Here is a 23082-nt window from a genome sequence, read left to right as displayed (position 1 = left end):
GCAGCTAAAATCCTTGTTGCATCTGATGCTTGGCCAAGTCTTGACTTTTTAACATAGTGAAGTGTTCCTTAAGTGTTCCTTATGATTGCTGGTTTGAATTGTTACCTCCAGTCTGGAAGAATTAAAAGCAAGAAATCACTTCTCTGTCACATTTACAGACATGATAGTATCACTTTGTTAGAAGCTGACCTAACCTGATGAGATATGAAGCAACTGTGCTTCCTGGGATTTGAGTTCAGCTTATTGATGACACATTCCATTTTGTATTCCCCTTGACGTTATGTTGACCTCCTCTGAAATATCACGCACATTGTCAGCAGTTATATTTTATGGTGTAAAATCCAGGGAATTTCTGTGGGAACAGCCTGTTGAAATGATATCCTACATCGTGATTTAATAGTAATCCACAAACAGATAAATGACATTGGGAGAAGTTCTACAAATATCTTAAAAGGTACGCACATAGGAATTACTTCAAAATTTGAAAGGGATGTAAAATAATGCTGTCCAGGATAGTCCTGGTGTTTGGATAGGAATGGATTCATCAAGAATGTTGAAGCTGTTACTGAGCGGCTGGCAACATAGTATGAAAGCAAAATATTTTGGGAACGGATTGAACTGTTGCAGGAGAGACAAACTGCACCTAAACTGAATAAGAACAAAGAAACTTATAAAGAATATTGAGGCAGCTTTCAGGAATCATTTAAAATAGAAAAGTTGAGGGGAGGACAGGATGAAAAAAGAATTCCGATGAGATACATACGAACACATGAATTAGGAGCAGGAGTAGGCCAATCGGCCCCCGAGCCTGCTCCACCTTTCAATAAGATCTGATCTGATTTTAACCTCCCATTCCTGTGTACCCCTGAAAACCTTTCACCCCCTTGTTTACCAAGAATCTATCTAACTCTTCCTTAAAGATATTCAAGGACTATGCCTCAACCCCTTTTGAGGAAAAGTCTCACCCCTCTGAGAAAAAAAAATTGCTCATCTCTGTCCTAAATGGGCAACCCCTTATTTTGAAACAGTGACCCCAAGTTCCACTTTCTCATGCAAGAAGAAATATCGTTTCCACATTCACTCTGTCAAGTCCCCTCAGGATCTTATGTTTCAATCAAGTCGCCTCTTACTCTTCTAAACTCCAGCAAATACAAGCCTAACCTGTTCAGCCTTTCCTCATAAGACAACCCACCCAATAATCTATGGATCATGGAGGAGGAGGTAGCCATCGTGTGGGCAAAGACATAGAAGCCTAGAGAGGTGTAGATGATCTGGAGATCAGGAATAAGCAAATCCTGAGAGATTTGAAGGGAAGTAGGTTTGTGTTACATGTATACACATGATTGCTGGAACATTAGGAATAAGATACTAGAACTGGATACTGTTTTGGATTAAAGAACTATAATATATCAGAAACATGGGTAAATAATGGCATTGTAAGTGAATATGACATTTAAGCATATTGAGGCCTGGATTTTTGCTCCAGGGGCAGATATGCAGAGCTGGGAAATCTCCTGGCTCGCCACATCTGCCTTGAGAGAAACTGCTGCAAATGGCAGGATCTTTGTTCTCGAAGGGCTGGTACAGGGTGGAGTCGGGCCCATGTGTCCTGGACACAGATTGGAGCTGCCAAGTGCTGAGATGGACTGTTTAAAAGGCCTGCCTCAGTTCTCTGGGATTTTGTTCCAATAGTTTTCTTAAACGTTAGGCCCTCCAGCTCTTATACGTCACACCCCCTCACCCACCCCACCACCTGGATTTTCTGACCCTGCTGTGGCAATTGCAACGAGTCAATCAGTTAATTGACTTTGGCGGCACTGCTAAATCCCACTGGTGGACGGAACTGGAAGATCCTACTGCCCATGACCATACATGCCAACACATGATCTCTACCAAACCCCATGGCCTCTTATAGCTCCCATGCCAACTTAATGCCAACTCATGATGCCTCACCTATCCCCAGGCTCCCTTTTGACCTCTGTCCCAACTTAGTGCCAATTTATGCTAAGCCATGTCTCCCCACCACAATTTGCCCTTACACTCTCCATGGCAACTCAGCAAGTATCCACCATGGGCAGATCTCAGGATCCATGCTGAGATGAAATAAAATAAAGTTCTAAATATCTATTTCAGACTTCACAATATAGAAAAAAAAACTCTTCTTCATGAAAAACCATTTAATAAATTGAAAATCTCTCAAGTATTTAATCCCTTGTAAAAAACATTTGTATTGATAATACCACATCAAAGACAATTAATTCTTTACAAACCTCTTTGAGCTGTCAATCCAAGTATGAACTTACAGCCCCCGCTGTGATAATGGTGGGTTGTGGAAAGTAGTCACGCATTAACAATGATAGCATGTAGGTTTATATCAACAAGTAGCTACTGAAACTGCTAGAACAGATTTTATTTTCAATTCTCAAAGGCAGGCAGCTTTTAAAAATTTTTAAAGGGCAAGGGATTTAAATAACTTGACAGTTTGACGTTCTGCAGACCATATCCGCCCTTCAAGTGCACTTATGTCTACTCTTTAAAAATTCGTAACTTGCATACTGTGGGACAAGTCGTCCTGCTGAGTTCATGTTTTCCACATGTGGAATCGCATCCCACCCCTGTGTCTGTGCCCCCCTTCGCCCAGTGAAAATAGGATCTATTGTGTGAGATTTCTGGGTCCTACCTGCCATTTTAAAGGTCCCTGGAGTCCCCAGACTCTGCGAATATCAGGCCAGAGTGTTCAGAAAAAATATAGATGAAAAATGGTGGTAATGTAGCTTACACGTCAGAGATAAAAGGAAAGTAAAAGAAAGTTAATTTGGCTGGAAAGCAGTGTGCTACTGATGACAGGCCAGTATAAAATGGAGAACAAACTGCTGTACAGAGTAACAGAAAGGGTTTGTGTGAACAGTAATGTTAGCTAAATATCACCAATTGTCTCTCTCTAATGGAGAGAGATGCCTCTGGTCCTTTGTGGACTATGGTTAATTCCTTAATGTTATTTAATGGAACACTTAAATTGACCAAATATAAACTGAGAAAACCCACATGATTATCTTATGATTCAGTGCATCCAGGAAACAACGAGGCAGTACTGATTTTGACTTGGTATTGCAAAAGATCCAAATAATGGAAAAGAATTGGAATATGCAGCTTCCCTAGGGAGATTGTTGGGGAGGGACTGTAACTTCTGGTAAAATTTAACATAGGCTTCAATTTTAACGATGCCATCAAAAGCTAGCATGCTTATGTTTAAAAGGACCCTGTTGGCTCTGCATGAATGTCCTTGCCACCTGCTAAGTTGAGCAGGTTAAAATCCCAGCCCATCAGCCTCTGGGGGCCCCATGATAGTAAGTAGCCTGGGCAATTTTGAAAAGTCCACCTGCCAAGTTACTGTCAAGCATGTAGGGTTAAATTTGCTTCCCAAGAGTGTATCTGTCCAGCACTTTCTAAAAGGAGTAATACTATAGCATAAATGTTTTGAATTTTTCCTTTTAGAATTTTCTCTCATCCTCCCTTGAAGGTGCGGACCCATTATTAAGGTACAGTTCCTGTGAGTAAGCCAATCTTTGGTACCTCAATCAAAAGGCTGCTCGCCCTGTGTGTCTAGCCAGTGAGCTTTGGTAGCCTGCTCCACCATAGTGGGCATCACAATTTAGTCACATCCTGACATCCCCTAACATACAGATTCTATTAGTAGACAGTGGGCAACACTGGCTAATTTTTCCCTCTCCACTTCCTAACAAGCTCCAGTGCACTGAGGCCAATTACATTGCCTTTACTGCCCCCTGGCTGAGATCAACTAAATTAATACAAAGTAGGGATCGAACATATGTCTTTCATGCTCTCTGTGACTTCGGTAGCTGGTTGGTGCATTTGCACTCTAACCCATTGAAAAGCTGGCCTCTGTGAATTTTAGTAAAAGATACTGTAGTGAAAATACAACTTTAGAAACAAATTCTGGCTGTAACTCTCAATGTTTTCTAATGCTGATGGGATCCATGACTAGATCTCTTAAAACTTAAGATAGATTATATAATTGCAGCAAATGGGCAAAAATGACCATAAAAGACACAAAGAACATTTATGCGATATTTACAGTGTAGGTGTGTGCCAGACGACTGAATGAGGGAGTTGAGGTTCCATGATATAGTAGTCCCACTTTTAACTCTGGACAAGCAAGTGAACTTGGAGCGGGCGGAGGGAATGTTAGGCTCAGCCAGCTTTGTAATATGAGGCCCAGACCTCATCAACATACTTCTGGTCCATCTGAATAACGTGGAGCTTGTGAATGCAGCAAGTGGCCACAGTCAGTGACCCACAGAACTGATCTCCAATAGTCCACTAAGTGGGGCAGGAAGGGAGGCCTCGGATTCTTTGTTGGCCCAAGAGGAGCATGTTTGTGTTACTCCTGGCTGACAAGAAAATCTTAACCATTTTGGCCCATTTCTTGGCCTGCTGCGTCTTGGTGAAGCTGAGACCAGGTGGTGAACATGCCACTCCAGGTTAAAATACATCATTAGACCCCAACATTTAAATGTCAATAAGGCCCTCGCCCATTGCCCAAAACGTACCAGTCAAAATGGTATAGGGGACACGTGCAGCATGGATCCTGCACATACAATGCTACCCTGATTTTAACCCCCAGCAAACCCCCATTCTCATTGGACAGCAGTTAAAATGGGGGTCAGTGTATTTGTGTTAAGGATAAGTCCATTGCCTACTGTTTCTTTTGCAAAGCTCAGTGTGTTTGACAAATTAACTTTGTCTAAGTTCAGCTGGCAATGAGCGGCCAGGTTTGACTGAGATAACATAGCCATGAGTTAACTGAGCAATTATTTGTCATGTATATAAATACCTAAGGAAACCTGTGAACTTGGCAACAGCAATGCAATAAATATAGGTCAAGATAAAGAATATAGGAACTCAGAAACCATTTAATAGAACTGCATTTGAATAAACTTTGAAAACATTAAGGCTGTCATATTTATTGATGTGATGCAGCAATGCTGTGGTAGACTTTAGAGGTTTGACAAGGGATGTTTCAGAGGAAATATTTTGCAGACTTGCTTCCTGTAACCTTAAAGTGACCATTATGTCTGGTACATTGAATAAATAATGTTCTACATTGAGTTAAAAGGAAGGCTGCCTGCTTCTAAGAGGAAAATGATAGACTGCATTGTGCAATTATTAGCTGCAACAAGGCTTTATTAATCAAGACTATTGTTTGCTACATGAATACTTCACGTGTATAAATGTGAAAGAAAACAAAAGTCCCAATTTTGTGTTGGTCACAGTTTGTTTTTCTTTGTTTATAAATATGGGGGAAAGGGGGGAATTTTTGCATTATACATACATTGGCTTGACAGTGGGTGAAATGTCCAATGTGCCCACCTGATTGTGTCAGCGGGAAGCTACTGTTTTCATGGTCAGACTTCATGTTAAATGGTTCGCTCCCGGTGCTATTTGTGCTACCAAAAGGCAGCCACCCAAAGGGGGTTGGGGGGAAGTTGTTACAATTCACTGCTATGTAGAAGCAGCCAGTACCTCTTTATACAAGGGTAGGACAGTAGGAACATGGGGAATGTTCTCTGATTGGGAGGATTTGACGGGGATCTCAGGTTTTTTTTCATATAAATCACTTGGATGAAGAAACAGAGTTGTACATCATAGTTTGTAGATGACACTAAATTGGAGAAAGGAAGTTGTGCACATGGGAAGTTACGAAGGGACATAGACAGATTAAACAAACGTGCAAAACTAAGGCAAATGGAGTTCAACGTGCGGAAGTGTGAGGCTATTTCCTTTAAATCCAGAAAGACAAGTCAAAATATTTTCTTAACAATGAGAGCTGTGGAGGAGCAAAAAAATTTAGATGTCTATGTATGCAAATGACTACAAGCAAATGCGCAGGTATGAAAAGTAATCATAAGTTTGATGGAATGTTTGTCTTTATTTCAAGAGGGGTGGAATATAAATGTGAGGAACTGATACTTCAGTTATACAAAGCCTCGATAGACCCCATCTAGAATACATGCTCAATATTAGACACTGCATCTCTGGTAAGATATATTGGTCAGGGGATGGGGAGAGAACAGTAATGCACATCATCCAAAGCACCTTGGAAAGTTTTATAAGCATTTTGTGACATTTTGCTTCGTTAAAGGTGATATTCAAATACAAATTGTTGTTGTTGAATGATACTATGACTTAGACTTTGAGAACAGGTTGTATTCACATGGATCATACTGTCTTGAGGTTAGAACGCATGAATTAGGAGCAGGAGTATGTCACTTAGCCCTTGAGCCTGCTCTGCCATTCAATAAGATCGTGGCTGATCTGATTGTAAGCTCCACTCCACATTCCTGCCTACTCTGATAACCTCTTACCCCCTTAATTATCAAGAATCTTGCACTGCCTTAAAAATATTCAGTGATTCTGTTTCCACCGTCTTTTGAGGAAGAGAGTTCCAAAGACTCACGACCCTCTGGGGGAAAAAAATTCTCCGCATCCCTTATTTTTGAACCGTGACCCCTAGTTCTAGATTCTCCTACAAGAGGAAACATCTTCTCCACATCCCCCTGTTAGTACCTTAAAGGTTTCAACCAAGTTGCCTCTTACTCTTCTAAACTCCTGTGGATACAAGTCTAACCTGTCCAACCTTTCCTCTTAAGACAACCTGCGCATTCCTAGTATTAGTCTTGTAAACCTTGTCTGAACTGTTTCTAACACATTTACATCCTTCTTTAAATAAGGAGACCAATACTATACACTACTGCAGGTCTCACCAGTGCCTTGCAAAACTGAAGCATAACGTCCCTACTTTTGTAATCAATTCCCCTCACAAATGATAACATTCTATTAGCTTTCCTAATTACCTGTTGTACCTGCATACTAACCTTTTGTAATTCATGCACTAAGACACCCAGATCTCTAAATTTCAGAGCTCTGCAATCTCTCACCATTTAGATAATATGTTTCTTTTTTATTCTTCCTGCCAAAATGGACAATTTCACATTTATCCACATTATACTCCATTTGCCAGAACTTTGCCTGCTCAATTAACCTATCTATGTCACTTTGTAGCCTCCATACGTCCCATTCACAACTTACTTTCCTACCTATCTTTGTGACTTCAGCAAATTTAGCAACCATAGCTTTGATCCCTTCATCCAAATTATCATTTATATAAATTGTAAAATGTTGAGGCCCCAGTACTGATCCCTGTGGAACACCATTTGTTACATCCTGTCAACCAGTAAAAGACCCATTTATTGCTACCCTTTGTTTCCTGTTAGCTAGCCAATCTCCTATCCATGCCAATGTGGCACCTTATCAAATGCCTTCTGAAAATCTAAGTACAGTACATCCACAGCACATGTGACTCCTTCAAAGAACTCCAATGAATTGGTTAAACATGATTTCACTTTCACAAAACTATGTTGACTCTGCCTGATTATCTTGAATTTTTCTAAGTGCCCTGCTACAGCCTGCTATAGAAGGTTGGCAGTGGTTAATCAAGATGTTTAAATGAAAAAGTGATTCAATAGGGTAGGAATAGAGAAACTATTAATTTTAGTGGGGAAATCAGAACTAGGGTATAATCCTAAAATTAGAAATCAGGAAGCACTTTTCACACCCAAGATAGTGGAAACCTGAAACCCTCTTCCTAAAAAGGCTGGGGTTGCTGAGTCAATTAAAACTTTCAGAACAGAGATCAAAAGATTTTTTTGTTAGCCAAGGGATAAGGAGAGAAATTGGAGTTGAGGCACAGATCAGGCATGATCTAGTAGAATGGCAGACCAAGCTTGAGAAACTGAATTGCCTACTCCTGTTCCAATGTTGCAGTATCCCAAGTTGCTAGCCTCTGATCAATGATTTGGGGAGATGGAGGATTGATGCAGAATGATTGTGTCATGATGGTAACCTAGATGGTGGATACAGACCTGTGTGGGATACTGCTGATCATCACAACCAAAATATTTGTGGCATCCAAAGAACAAAAGTCATTGATATTTCTGTACGCACCAGGATTTTCCATGGGAGTAAGCAGGATGATTTGTATGTAGTGAGTGATGCGCTGGATTTGGGGAAAGCCTGTAAAATATCCATGGCCACAGGCCTATATTGCTCTTTCTGGTTGTCCATGGGATAAGTGATCTTTATGTTTGCTTTGGCAAGTAAGACATCAGTTACCTGCCTAATGCAAGAATGGACTGCAGACTGACTGATGTTATTGATGTCACCTATCGCAGGCTGGAAGGAGCCAGGGGCAGCAATGATTTTGACTGCTATATGTAAGGCTGTAAGCTCAATGTGTTGATTCCAGGGGCAGGATATTTAGGTTGGCGTGTGAGCACAATTGGCAGGCCTGGGAGCAGCTGGGGAACGTACCGCTTCCCTTGATTGTCCCCCAACCTCAATTTCACACTGGCTGGTGAATTAACAGCTGAAATGCTCAGTGCTGCCTGGGTGGGGGCAGAAGGAGGGCAGGCGCTGACCTAAGTGTGGGCGCATGGGAATGAAAGCTCCCTGAGGCAGAGAGCTGTCTCAGGGAGCTGAAGAATTTAAAACCAATAAATAAGGATTTTAAAATGTGGAAAAATATATCCATGCATCAGAATCAGTCACCTGGACATATACATGATGAAAATTCTGTCCATACATTTTTATTTTTTTAATTTAGTAACGGAAACCTCATCCTCCCCTTGAATGAGGTTTCATCAAAAATGCAAAGTCCGCCTGGCAGATTCGCCCATCCACCAACCGCCACATGGTCGTGGATGGACCATTAAAAATTAGGGACAGTTGGAACTTTAATGGGCTTAATTGTCGGCGGGCGCACTTCCAACTGTTGTGCACACCCGCCAACCAAAATATCACCTGAGCACAGGATGACATTGGGACGCTCGCTCGACAGGTTGGGTGTGCCCGCACACCAAGCTAAAAATCCTGCCCCAGGTCTCACTGCAGAAGGTAGCACAGCTATCACTGCTTCCCTGGATGTGCACATTCTCCTATGTAATGCTTCTCTGTGTCTCCTATGCAATGTCTCTCTGTGAACTGCATGAGTGTTATCCTGGGTCTTATTTTTTTATTTATTTTTTCATGGGATGCTGGTGTCGCTGTCGAGACCAACATTTGTTGCCTATCCCGAACTACCCTTGAACTGATTTCAGAGGGCAGTTAAGAGTCAACCACATTGCTGTGTGTCTGGAGTCATGTAGGCCACACCAAGTATGGACAGCAGATTTCCTTCCCTAAAGGACATTAGTGAAGCAGGTGGGCTTTTACAACAATCAGTGATAATGGTCATGGTTCCCATTACTAAGGCTAGCTATCAATTCCTGATTTATTAATGGAGTTTAAATTCCACCAGCTACCATGTTGGGAATAGAGCATTAGTCTGGGTCTCTGGATTACTAGTCAGGTGACATTAGCACTACGCTATCATCTCCCCAGGGGGTGGGGAGTGGGGGTGGTGGTCTGAAAACTCTGGGAGAACAAGGATTCTAAATCTCTCTTCCTGCTGGTTCTCCTTGGTGGTGCAGTTCTATGTGCCCCTTCCTACTGCTACTCATTCTCCTCCTCCGGCCACAGTGGAATTCCCAGCAGGTCCCCTGTGATGACAGATGTGGGTCTCGAGAAGCCCTTTATCAGTAGCCAGAACACTTACCAACTCTAGTTGGATGCAATCTTGGATATTTGACCATGTGCCGATCCGATCACATGACATTATAATCATGTGACATCTCTAAATGTTAATGAATTAACCTTTATAATGGCACCTGAGTATCTTTGCTCATGGTTCTGTGCTAGCAGCTGTTATGCTAGGAATTGTGAGAACCAGTAGGCCACCCACAAGCAAGTGAAGGAAGGTGGGAAACTTAGGCCGGGATTTTCTGTGCCCGCTGACATCGGGCGTGTTCGGTGGCGTGAGTGGACAATATGGAGCGATCAGTTTCACAACGGTATGAAACCAGTTCTCAATCGTCCGCTCAGCCCACTGATGGCAGGCCGGGTTCTCCACCATCGGACGTCAGAAACCTCATTGTCCTCATTCCACATCAGCATATCATTATTAGGCCTGCCCACCGGAATTGTTTCCCCTGTTGGATTGTCCACCCACGGCAGGAAAACACCATATTTCACAACAGCACATAAGCAACATGCATTGGCGGGCTGCACTTCACTCGAACTTCCAAGGTTTTTTTGCCTACCTGGCTTGGTTCGGCACTCGCAGTCATCAGTGCCAGGCTTCATGGACAGCACCACATCACTTTTAGGGGGGAATCATGGCAGGTCTACCTACAAAATTAGCCATATGTGGGTGGCTTTTCAATGGCTGCACGGCTAGGGCTTGCTTGGCAAAGGAGGAGAAGTGGCCTCAGGTAAGGGAAGAGGCTGCAGTACGAGGGCTGTAATGGGGAAGGAGGGTAACCCAGGTTGTGTGTGGGGGTACATGTTGATCTGCGCAAGTGGCCTCAAGATGGTGAGGGCTCAGGAAGCAGTCTCCAGAGGAGATGAGGCCAGATGGACCTGTAAGGGTATATGTAAGAGAATGGGTGGGTGATGTCACTTGAGCTAGCTGGGAGTGAGATGCCAGTGAATGTGTGATGGGCTTGAGTGTTTGAGTTTAGAGCGATTAGATGGTTGCCATATGCTGGCTGCATGGATGAGATCATTCATCTTGTATCTGCATTGGATGGCCAACCTCTTCTGTGCTACATTGGCACTGATCATCACTGCCATCGCCTCCCAAGTCTGGTTGGTCACGCAGCCATAGTAGGGGTAGAAGACTTGTTGCAGACCTCCACGGCATCCAAAAGGCATTCCAGTGACACATCACTAAACCTGGGGGCTGCAGTCTTTTTGCCTTTTCTGAACACTTTCCCTGCAGTAGTCGTAGGCTGAAAGCAATGAGATGTGTGCATACAGCTGGATTTTAAATATGGCACCCAGTGAGGTAGTGGACGAATGAGTGCCTGTCCGGCAAGTGAATGGCATGTTTCCTAACTAATGCGGCTGGCTTGGGACAATATGGCATGAAAACCTGCCATTGCGGCCTGCAGGTAAATCAATGCTTAACCTGCCCACCACCGCACTTAGTGCAAATCTGGGACAATTCTGCCCTTAGAGTGGGAGCAATTTACATGAGGGAAACTTGGGGGGGAAATCTTTGATTCCATCAATAACTAATCATGGCTCACTGAAATTACATTGATTAATAATACTAGTAACATTCTGATTCCCATCATCACCAGCAATAATACAATAACTCACTGACTGTATGTAACAGGTAGTAATGGATGTAACTGCCCAATATGCTACACAATGCTAACAAAAGCCGATGTTATGAAATTGTGTAATATGATGCACAAAACAAATCACTGGCAAGGAATGTAATAAGACTAACTCAACCTCAACTCCTACTGACATTCAAAAACATTTGAGGTAAACTGATTGACACCATTTGAATTCCAGTTTTGTAAACCACTCAACTTTCTATTGTCCTATATTCACTACCGTACTAAACACATAAGTAGTTATAATTTAGATGTTATCTTGTACCAAGGTGCTTCTTAACACTGGCCAAATGTAATTTGTAAACTAATCATAGATATTGCATTAGCTATTTCATTGATGTTTCCTATAAAGGATCAGAACTAACGCCTTTACTATTACTACATCTCTGCATTGTGTTAGTTTACACAGTTGCAATGAGTCCTAAATAAAAAAAATAAGCTAAGAAGCCAAAAGGCTGTTTTGATGAACCACAATTATTTCAACCACTTTTCTTGCTGGAAAGCAGCAACCTTATTGGCAATTACTAAGCTCGGTCTTTAAAGAGAGAACATGCTTATGGCTGATTTGTATCTTTGTGGCTGATTTGTATCTCTCTGTGGTGCACAGTGGTAATGGAAGGTTTTGAAAGGAAAAATGATGGTGTTGGGGAATTAATTGCAAATCTTATGCCCACTATTATTAACTGACCAAATTTGTTCTATGAATATCCATAAGGATTGTTAAGAATATAGAAAAATAAGCAAATAATTTGTAGGTGAATGAATGCCAGACAATTGCTGCTTGAAGTGTTTCAGAAGTAGCAGGGCAAAAAGAAGAATTTAAACAATGTGCCGTTTGCAACTTTTTAGGAAAGTCAAATTCGTTATTGAGAATTTAAATGCACTTTCTCATTCGTTGAAAGAAAAAATTGTTTCAATTCAGATATAAATAGTTTTAACCCTTCATGCATTCTGCTTTCGTAGTGCTAACCATATGGAGTTCCTGTTTATTCAGCAGGGTGAGGGTTAAAATAATCTCTTCCCTTATCTCTTCCCACCTAAGATCAGTGTTCATGACCTAACCTGTTTACTGTTTAGTAAATTCAGCTTTTTTCTCCTCCTAGCCTTTAAGTGAATAAAATTATCAAATAGAACAGAATATACAAGGGGAACAATGAAGAAATTTCTTTTTGTCCATCGTAATAAATAAAGTTATTGTTAGTTTGTTTTATTATGCCACCATGACCAATCAGTAGGTGACCAATCAACTCACCAATAGGATTTCGATAGTTTCTACCATGTAATGGCTGATAACAGTAAACTGGTAGTCTTATAATTGCAATGCATTATTTGGAAACTAATTTTGGACATAAGTGTTTGAAAAGAAATGTTTAATTTTATCTTTTATTAAGTAGCAGTTATGATGACGAATGTGTTTTTTAAAAAAAGAAATAAGGGTTAGGACATTGACCATAATCTTGTGTAATTGCGGCATGCACCCAACCCGAATGGGCGTGAGATTATGCTAGATGATGTCAGGCAAGCATCCCAACGTCATCACGCACTCACGCAATATTTCGCTCGGCAGGTGCACACAAGTCAGAAGAGTTTCTGCCAACGATTAAGAGGGCAATTAAGCCCATTAATGGCCCAATTGAAAGTGATTTTTCATGGACCATTCAATCTTACAGTTGGCGGACGGGCCAATCGGCCAAATGGGCTTTACCTTTTTGATGAAACCTCATCCGCAGGTGGGATGAAATCTCTGTTAGGATTTAAAATAAAAGAAATATCTGGGGATTGTTTCTTTTAATGAGGTGTACTTTCAGGTTCTTGATTGTGCTGCGTGGACATTTTTTGCAGCTTTTTTGTGCTTTATTTTATTACTTGGAGGTCTGCAGTTCCCTGAGGCAACTGTCTGCTTTCAAGGAGCTCAATGGAAGTGCTCACCAGCACCCACGGTAACATCGGCGCCTGTCCTCTTCCTGCCCCCCCACCAGCAGTGCTGATCCTTTCTCCGGGCTTGTTTTACGCTGGCTGGCCATTCGCCAGCCCGCATAAGATCATGTTCACAGCGCAATCTTGGTCGGGAGCAGATCTTACATCTGCTTCTGGCTGCGCCGACTTCGGGCGCGTCCCAAGAGTAAAATTCAGGCCATTGTGTCCAATTCTGGGCAGCGCACTTAGGGAGAATGTCAAGTCCTCAGAGAAGGTGCAGAGGGTATTTACTAGATAGCACCAGGGATGAATGATTCAGTTACATGGAGAGACGAAAGAAGCTGGGATTGTTCCCTCCTTACAGCAGAGAAGATTAAGGAGAGCTTTGTTAAGGTGTCCAAAATCATTAGATATTTTTGTAGATTACACAGAGAAAGCTGTTTCCATTAGCAAGAGGGTCTGTAACCAGAGGACACAGATTTAAGATGAATAGCAAAAGAACCTGAGGTGACATGAGGAAAAGCAGTTTTACACCGTGAGTTGTTGTGATCTGGAATGGACTGCCTGAAAGGGTGGTGGAAGTAGATTCAATAATAACCTGTAAAAAGAAATTTAGTAAATACTCAAAGGCGAAACATTTACAGGGCCAAGGGGAATGAATAGGGGAGTGCATCTGACTGGAAAGCACTTTCAAAGAGACAGCATAAGTTGGGTGGGCCAAATGGCCTACTTCTACAGAGTATCATTCTATGATTCTTACAGCATCTATAATCCTGAATAGAAGTTACATTTGTTGAACTTTACCACATGTCCTTCTGTCAGTTAAACTGCTGAACTAGATGATGTCATCAGTTGAATGGATTTCTGTCTTACAATTTTAATGCTTTCCAAAAGATTATATCAATGTTAAAAAGCAGTGTCTCCATCTGGGAAAGATGGAGAAGATCCAGAACAGACATGTGTTATTTTTAAAGATGACAATTTCAAGATGCAAGGATGAGTATTTTTAAAATTGGCTATAATCAAATCACATCCTTTCATTTTAAAAAAGGAGTTTGCAAAACACTTTTCAAGAATGAAAAGCATTACAGTTGAAAGTATTTGCTTCAGCTTACCGATTATAATTGAACAAACTTACAATGGTTTGTGCCTTGGTGGTAAACATTGTGTTACACATTGCCTGGTGTGACTCAGAAGCCCCACTGTGGCATAGAGGCTTTGTAGCGTTTGCTGCCGATGAAGACCATGGGCTGAGAAGGTGCAGGATTTGCTGGCCTCTGTTTCGCTGGGCCCTCCTCTCAGGCAGCTGAACTTTCCATATCTCCTCACCTCTTCTGATGCCCCACTGAACAGTCAGCCTTCAGAAGTCCTGGCTGTTGGTGACTGTGTCCCGGCTGTCTGTGTTGATGTCACCATCTTCATACTTCACTCGCAGGTGTCCTTGTATCAGTGTTACGGCTTTCCCTGGTGCTAATTGACAACCTCTCACCATTTTCAATGGAAGAGCTTTAAAATGACAATGGCTGCTAGACTTGTCAGCCCCCATGGGATATCAAACATTTCCCCATTGCGTATGAAATACATCGGCTCCAACCCATTACGTGGACAATAGAATACATTGGTACTGCCATCACGTGGCTGAAACTGGCTGGAGAGGCAGCCGATACATTATTAATCCACGAGGTAGTCCCAGCAAGGAAATCTGGGACCAGCACCTCAGAGGGAGAGATCGCCCAGCAGAAAGGAAAGAATCCTGCCTTGAGTAGATAGACATCTTAGGGAGAGAAGAAGGACTAATTCGTCTCACCTGCAAGATTATATTTCTTCACCTTAGGAGCTTGGCCACAATTTAATCTGAAACAGTCAGAAATTTCCAACCTCCATATGTCATCGAGGAACCAGGAATGAATCCTTCTAGGGGCCTGTACTGTTTTCAAGCACCATCTTAAAGAGCATGTTGTATCTCTTAGATTACCAGAGTAACAAAAAACAGGTCACTTATTTACAATCTTTAAGATGGTGCTTGAAAACAGTACAGGCCCCTAGAAGGATTCTTTCCCGGTTCCTCGAAGACATATGGAGGTTGGAAATTTCTGACTGTTTCAGATTAAATTGTGGCCAAGCTCCTAAGGTGAAGAAATATAATCTTGCAGTGTGAGACGAATTAGTCCTCCTTCTCTCCCTAAGATGTCTATCTACCCAAGGCAGGATTCTTTTCCTTTTTGCTGGGCGATCTCTCCCTCTGAGGTGCTGGTCCCAGATTTCCTTGCTGGAACTACCTTGTGGATTAATAATGTATCGGCTGCCTCTCCAGCCAGTTTCAGCCACGTGATGGCAGTACCAATGTATTCTATTGTCCACATAATGGTTTGGAGCCAATGTATTTGATACGCAATGGGGACATGTTTGATATCCCATGGGGGCTGACCAGTCTAGCAGCCGTTGTCATTTTAAAGCTCTTCCATTGAAAATGGTGAGGAGTTGTCAATTAGCACCAGGGAAAGCTATTTGCATTTTAAGTAACTTCCCTTCATATTGTTTCTATCTGTCCAGAAACCATAACAGAAGTCACCTGACTTTCCAGAGTCCATTTTGTGATGGCATAGTGTTAATATTTCATATTCTTTACATTTTTTTCAAAAAATTAAAATGTGTGGATTTATCAATTAGCCTTATGGGCACGACATGCCCATCACAATGGAGATATGGACATCCAGCAGGTTGTGACCCAGTGATCGGTTCACTATACAGAAAGTCTTTAGGTATATGGCCATTATCCATCTAGTGAACCTGGCCAAGCCATTGCAGACATTGTTGACTTAGTAATAAGTGTATGCTGGTGGAATTGGCATGCTCCAGGACCTCTGAGTTGGTGACCTTGCTCCACCAAAAGAAGTCAAGGCTACATCTGACTCAACAAAAGTGGAAACTGTTCAACCTTTTCCCTAATATATGTTGCCCAAGTCTTACTACTATAGAGGAGTGCACTGAGGACACAGACTTGGTAGACTCACAGTTTAATTAAACTGTTCCAATTAAAATTGAACTTGCATTGCAAATAATTTTTGAAAGAACAGCCAATTTCAATATCCCCCAGAATTTCTAATATTGTATGAGTATGTTCTTGTACCATTACTTAAAGATCAGGACAAAGCAATATCAATGCAAAAGCAGAAATATAACTTGAGGTCAGATGGCCGACCTGATGCCCGAGTGCATTTTATCTGAGGAGTGAGACCCTCTTCCAGAGAGAGAAATTTAACTAAAGGCCACCCATTTTAAGCCTCAAAAATAGACAGCCACCAGTTGAAAATCAGAGTGAGGGTAGTGGGGAGAACACCTCAGTTGCCTCTTTAACCTTCAAGGCCCACCTATTACAATATTGAGATGAGCCATTTAACAGGTGAGATGCCAGACCATTTGAAACCAGCATAAGGCTGGAGGAGGAGGCTCCACAAATAACCCCATCCTCAATGAAGGGGGAGCCCAGCACATCAGTGTGATAGATAAGGCTGAAGCATTTACTACAATCTTCAGCCAGGAGTGCCAAGTGGATGATCCATCTCCTCCTCCTCCAGAGGTCCCCAGCATCACACATGCCAGTCTTCAGCCAATTCAATTTACCCCAGATATCAAGAAACGGCTGAATGCACTGGATAGTGCAATGGCTATGATCCCTGACAATATTCTGGCAATAGTACTGAAGACTTGTGCTCCAGAACTTGCCGTGCCCCTAGCCAAGCTGTTCCAGCAAAGCAACAACTTTGACATCTACCTGGCTATATGGAAAATCGCCCAGGTATGTCCTGTACAAAAAAGCAGGACAAATCTAACCCGCCCACGTACTGCCCCATCAGTCTACTCTCAATCATCAGTAATGGAAGGGGTCATCAACAATGCAATCAAGTGGCACTTGCTTAGCAATAACCTACTCACTGATACCCAGTTTGGGTTCCACCAGGGCCACTCAGCTCCTGACCTCATTACAGTCTTGGTTCAAACATGGACAAAAGAGCTGAACTCCCGAGGTGAGGTGAGAGTGCCTGCCATTGACATTAAGGCTGCATTTGACCGAGTGTGGCATCAAAGAGCCCTAGTAAAACTGGAGTCAATGGGAATCAGGTGGAAAACTCTTTGCTGATTGGATTCATACCTAGCACAAAGGAAGATGGTTGTGGTTGTTAGAGTTCAGTCATCTCAGCTCCAGTACATCACTGCAGGAGTTCTTCAGAGTAGTGTCCTAAGCCCAGCCATCTTCATCTGCTTCGTCAATGACCTTCCTTCCATCCTAAGGTCAGAAGTGGGGATGTTCGCTGATGATTGCACAAAGTTCAGCATCATTCGCAACTCCTCAGGTACTGAAGCAGTCCATGTGCAAATGCAGCAAGACCTGGACAATATCCAGGCTTGGGCTGACAAGTGGCAAGTAACATTCACAATACACAAGTGCCAGGCAATGACCATCCCCAACAAGACAATCTAACCATCACCCTTTGATGTTCAGTGGCATTACCATCACTGAATCCCCCACTATCAACGTCCTGGGGTTACCATTGACCAGAAACTGAACTGGACTAGCCATATAAATACTGTGGCTACAAGGGCAGGTCAGAGACTAGGAATCGTGTAATGAGTAACTTGCCTCCTGACTCCCCATATCCTACCCATCTACAAGGCACAAGTCAGGAGTATGATGGAATACTCCCCACTTGCCTGGATGAGTGTAGCTCCCGCAACACTCAAGAAGCTTGACACCATCCAGGACAAAGCAGCCCGCTTGATTGGCACCGCATCTACAAATGTTCACTCCCTCCACCACCGATGTACAGTAGCAGCAGTGTTTATCTTCCATGAGATGCACTGCAGGAATTCACCAAGGCTCCTTCGACAGCACCTTCCAAACCCGCGATCACTACCATCTAGAAGAACAAGGACAGTAGAGTGATGGGAACACCACCACTTGAAATTTCCCCTCCAAGTCATTCACCATCCTGACTCTGAAATATATCGTTGTTCCTTCACTGTTGCTGGGTCAAAATCCTGGAAGTCTGTCCCTAACAGCTCTGTGGGTGTACCCACACCACTTGGACTGCAGTGGTTCAAGAAGGCAGCTCACCACCACCTTCTCAAGGGCAACTAGGGATGGGCAATAAATGCTGGCCCAGCCAGCAAAGCCCACATCCCATAAATGAATTTTTTTAAAATTATGCAAATCAGAATCTTGTTTTAGGACCCACTTTTCAAAATCCAGGTAAAAAGGGGCAGAGAGCTGCTGCCTTGACTTGAGGGCTCCAGGTCACTGCCTGCAAGACCCAAGCTGCTAATTTCCTGTCTTCCTACAGCATGTGATCCAGTGGCATTTAAGCAAAGGCCAATTTGGTTCGGGCCTCACACAACAGTACAGGTAGGTGGAAACCATGTTGAGCAGAAGCTGCATTTCTCAGCCATTGTCCTCAAAAAGGACAGGAGAAAATTGTGCAGTGATGGATGAAACATGGAAAAAAGACAAAAGTGGAATCTATCTAATGTGATGTATATAAAAATATTAAGGTACAGGTAACTGGTTCTGGAATGACACCTCCATGCAGCATTCTTTATTATCATTAACACTTAACGCCTAAGCAATAGCAACAGACCCTGTTCCAGTAATGCAGGTCTTTAACAACATAAAGATGGTGCAAGTATGACCTAGCAGCTAATAACCTTTAATTTATTACCATACAGGTTGGCCATCTTTCTATGATGTGCTGGATTCTAAAGCAATAACACAGGTAGATGACTTCGCCCATGGAATGCACAGGATTGAGACAAGTTGCAGCTATGTAAGTTTATTAATTACTGTCACTCATGTACCATGATTCTAATGCTTCTGAGTGTTCTTAATCTGGGACAGTTCTGCTTTTTGTACCAGTTTCAGTTCTGTTAATTTCGAGGAGATCAGCATTGATCACTGATTTGCGTGGGAGCAACATTGCAAGTTGCATTTTAGAGGCTTGCTCCAGTGTACATGGGTCTTAATTAGGCATAATTAAAAAGGTGCTGTGATTACTCACGGATTTTATATGGTGGTGAAGCCATATAGTATAAGAAAATCCCAGGTTGGGTTCCTGGTTGATCTCAATGAGGGCAGTTATAGGGCAAATCAGGATTGGCCTTGGTGCCACTGGTATGAGGAGAGGTTGATAAATCCCACTCCTGATAGCTATCCAATGATCCCTGCTGAGAGTACACCTGTGAGAACAGGATTGGGTTTGGACATGATGTCGTAATAGTTATCAAAAGCTCTTTTTTCAAAGTTTGCAGTTACCAGTTAGAGTACTGCCACTTGTGGAATGTGACCCAAGGGATCAATGTTCTAAGGAAGGAGGGGAGAAATTAAGAGAAAATTGATTAAAATTACAAAATAGATGCTCCATCAGCAGTGAAATTTAAAAAGTAATTAAGTTTACGTCACAAGCGTAATGTGACCAATGAATTCCATTAAAAAATTCCTAAGTAATTTATTCATCATATATACTTAATAAATGGGTCTGATAAATAGACTGTCTGAGGATTGTAACTCTTGATTTCAATTCTAATATATAGGCCAATTAAATTCCTTAGTCTTAAAGCTGGAGAGAAATATTGGCAAATATTGGGATCGTTGTCTCCTTGATAGGAAGAGGAGGATTGAACCTGGCAAGCAGCTGATGGTCACACAACTGACAGGGCCACAGTGGTGTAAAGCAAGCTCCCTCCTTTTTAGCAACACAGTATCATTCTCTGTCACCAACATGCAGTCTGATCTCAGCGTGTAGCATGCATGTGATGGTTTGATAGGTCTCCATACGCACACAAAAGCAATGGCCAAAGCGAAAAACTTTAAAAACGAGACTTTTATTGTTTCCAGTGTCTGCTGATGGATATATGCTGTCATTTCAAGAATTGTTTTGTCCTGAACATCCCTGTAGAGTTGGTACATATCCACAGGTGTAAAATAGTATTTTTTCTCGATCATTTGAAATGGTCAAATTGTGCTTTGTTGATTTAATGAAGCAGAATGAATATTTTAGAATTTGCGACCCTTTATTAAGTTTCTGGAAGAATACTTTTTAACCACAGTACAGAAATAGCTGCTATTAAAGGGTGAAAGGTTAGATCAGAAGGAATATTCAGATGTTATCTGCAGTTTACTACCTTGTGATGAATGATGTAGAGTATAACAGTAATCTAAAATATCCTTTTTGTTACAAGAAAGTAATTACTTTTGCTATTTTATTTCAGTGTGGTGCACATCTGGGACATGTCTTTGATGATGGGCCCCGTCCAACTGGTAAACGGTATTGTATAAACTCTGCCTCATTATCCTTTATACCCACGGGCCAGAGCTCAACTGATGAAGGCACCGATCCTGCCCCATCTGGCAAGACTGAACTCTAGGCTACAGAGGGCTGATGGATGGGGTTATTACTTCACAAGCCCATGCTCCAGGGACAAACATCTTTGTGCATTTAAAGTAATAAAGTAACAAGTTATTTAAACATACACAAGTAAAGATCTTCTGTACAAAAGCACTGAACTTATTTAAAATGGATAAGACTATCCTTGTAAACTTTCTTCTCACAGGATGTAGATTGTAACGGAGTAAGTCGATGAGGCTGGGTTTGTAAACTGTGGGAGTTCTACCATGTAGCATAGAAAATCCATTGTACTCTTCCAGAGCAGCATAGCATGGCACAGGGCAGGCAGGAAAAGCAAGGTATTAGCAGTTTCCTCGTAATGTAATTTGGAGCCTGCCAGGAATGCCTGACAATGAAATGCAATGGCAAGAGAAAGAAAAGTTCAAGCTTGGGTCACACTGTCCTGAGCAGAGAAAATCAGGAAAGCTGCAGGATGTTATAAGTTTATGTATTGTACATCAGAATTAAAATTATTTTCTTGAAGTGGACATATATTTTCCCTAATCTTTTACTCAAAACTTGTTTGTAAAAATACTATTGTCTTAATAAAAAAAAAAGTAATATGGAACTGATGTGTGGGTCTGTGTTGTGAATCTCACTTGCTGACCACAGGTCAGTTCGTTCACAGCTGGTATATGTCAAGAGCAGCTCAGTGTACCTGGTTCTATTGCTGATGGTCTGCATTTTGTATATAGTACTTTCAGCACTTTATCTCAAGGAGTCTCCTGAAGCAGGGGTCAGGAGCATGCTCAGATTCCCTGCATACACTCTTGCCTGGGAAAATATTTCAGGGGATTGAAATCTAATCGAGAGGAGGCAGACATTTAGAGAAAGATTCGGCCTTCTCCTCCTCCGGAATCTCCATCTTTGCACATGCTAGCGTGAATATAAAATGCAATCAATGGACATGCATATGGGAGGATGGGGGTATTGGTGAAGGAATTTAAAAGGGCTTTGAAAATTTTCATGAAGACTTTGACATTTAAGTGGTTTAATGATTCTCCTCAAATTCTGGATGCTGCGAAAGATCCGTGACCAGAAAAAGCAATCTTTGATATAGCTTATTATGTTAAACTCAGTTTATAGGTCACCTCCATTGAAAAAACAAATGTGCTGAAACACATCCTGCAGTTTTATCAACATTCTTCAAAAAAAAGTGTTCTTTTTTACATTCCTAGATTTCTTAATCAGAACTCAGACAATTACATAAATGATGATGTATATTGAAATGAAACATATTTACATCACTTCTTTTTAAAAATCAAAATAGTTTCAATGAAAGAGAAGTCAGGCAGATGCTCCTTTCAGCCCAGCATCTCTGTGTGCTGCAGCCAGGCAATCCAATACACCCAAGCACAGAAAAAGGAAAAGCTGACCAGATCTTCCACTATACTTGGCGGGTGAGGTTGGGGATAGGGTGTAATCGTTTTCCTGAGCTATTTAGGTTGTCAGGAGGTTGTCAGGGCCTGATGGTGCATAAATACAATGCTAAAATATCAACAGAATAGAACAATGAGTTTCTCAAGGGAATTGCCTATGACTTCTCTTTGCTAGTCCTCCTATAAGAGACCGAGGTACTTGTTCATTCATTTTTGCTGTGGTACTTTCAGATGCTTCAATTTAAAAGGGACTTGGTTGGCTACAAGCTGATCTGTAGCCAACTCTTCACAGGCATAGCATTGCCAGGGTGTGTCAAGCACAATGCCTTTATGCCCTTATTTCAGGCTACTACTGGGGACAACAGGGACGTAAGCTAAGCAGCCATACGTAAATGTTTTTTAAAAAAGGGGTAACTGATGTTCTGTTGGCTCTGTTTATTCCCTTTGCGCTGAACAACTGACAGGTTACCAAGAAGCATCATCATGAAGGCTCCGAAGGAATTGTGAGGAGAAAAGTTCTAGGCATTACACGACTGGCCAGCAAGAGATGCCAGAGCAAACTAAAGATGCTGTAGAAGAGAAATCAATGCCAGTTGCAAGCTTTCATACAAGAGACCTTCTTTTGAAAATATGGCTGCTGGAATATTAACTACATCTTCCCCATGTTCTCCACAAACATACTTTCACCCAGAGTGCTTTAAATCTTCCACTAAAATGCAAATCTACCATCCATGCCGTCTGATTAAGAGTGCTACCAAAACACACCTCCCCCAGTAATTTTAGTTTTTAAATCAAATGTCATGTTTGTGACTGCCCACTATTGATTTTCAGATTGTTCTCGGCTTGGTGACATTGGGGGAAACCGCTGTTCCACTTGTCTTTGAGCGCAACATTCACATAACAGAAACTATTTCCTGCACCTAAGCCTCTTGGAAGCATATCAGTCATCAAATAGGCAGCTGACAACTTCTGAGAGTCGGGGCATGCCCAAGGCAAGCATTCGGCCCTTGAAGTACTTCGAGTCTACAACGATGTTGTGGACTG

At 42.0% G+C, this 23082-nt stretch overlaps 1 protein-coding gene across 6 annotated transcripts in view; it reads left to right on the top strand.

Annotated features, from left to right (window-relative positions):
- Positions 1-21227, top strand: part of msrb3 (methionine sulfoxide reductase B3) — a 121526-nt gene extending 100299 nt beyond the window's left edge. For all 6 annotated transcript variants that reach the window (XM_041215421.1, XM_041215423.1, XM_041215426.1 and 3 more), the window contains 2 exons: positions 18945-19042; positions 20484-21227. In XM_041215421.1, coding sequence (XP_041071355.1) covers positions 18945-19042; positions 20484-20639 — 254 coding nt within the window. In that variant the 3' untranslated portion in view covers positions 20640-21227. The remainder of the gene's footprint in view (positions 1-18944; positions 19043-20483) is intronic.
- Positions 21228-23082: the final 1855 nt, after the last annotated feature.

The sequence above is a fragment of the Carcharodon carcharias genome, chromosome 21, assembly GCF_017639515.1.
Source record: "Carcharodon carcharias isolate sCarCar2 chromosome 21, sCarCar2.pri, whole genome shotgun sequence".
Classification (NCBI taxonomy): Eukaryota; Metazoa; Chordata; class Chondrichthyes; order Lamniformes; family Lamnidae; genus Carcharodon; species Carcharodon carcharias.
The sequence above is the reverse complement of the archived record's forward strand: the minus strand, read 5'-3'. Positions and strand labels throughout refer to the sequence as shown.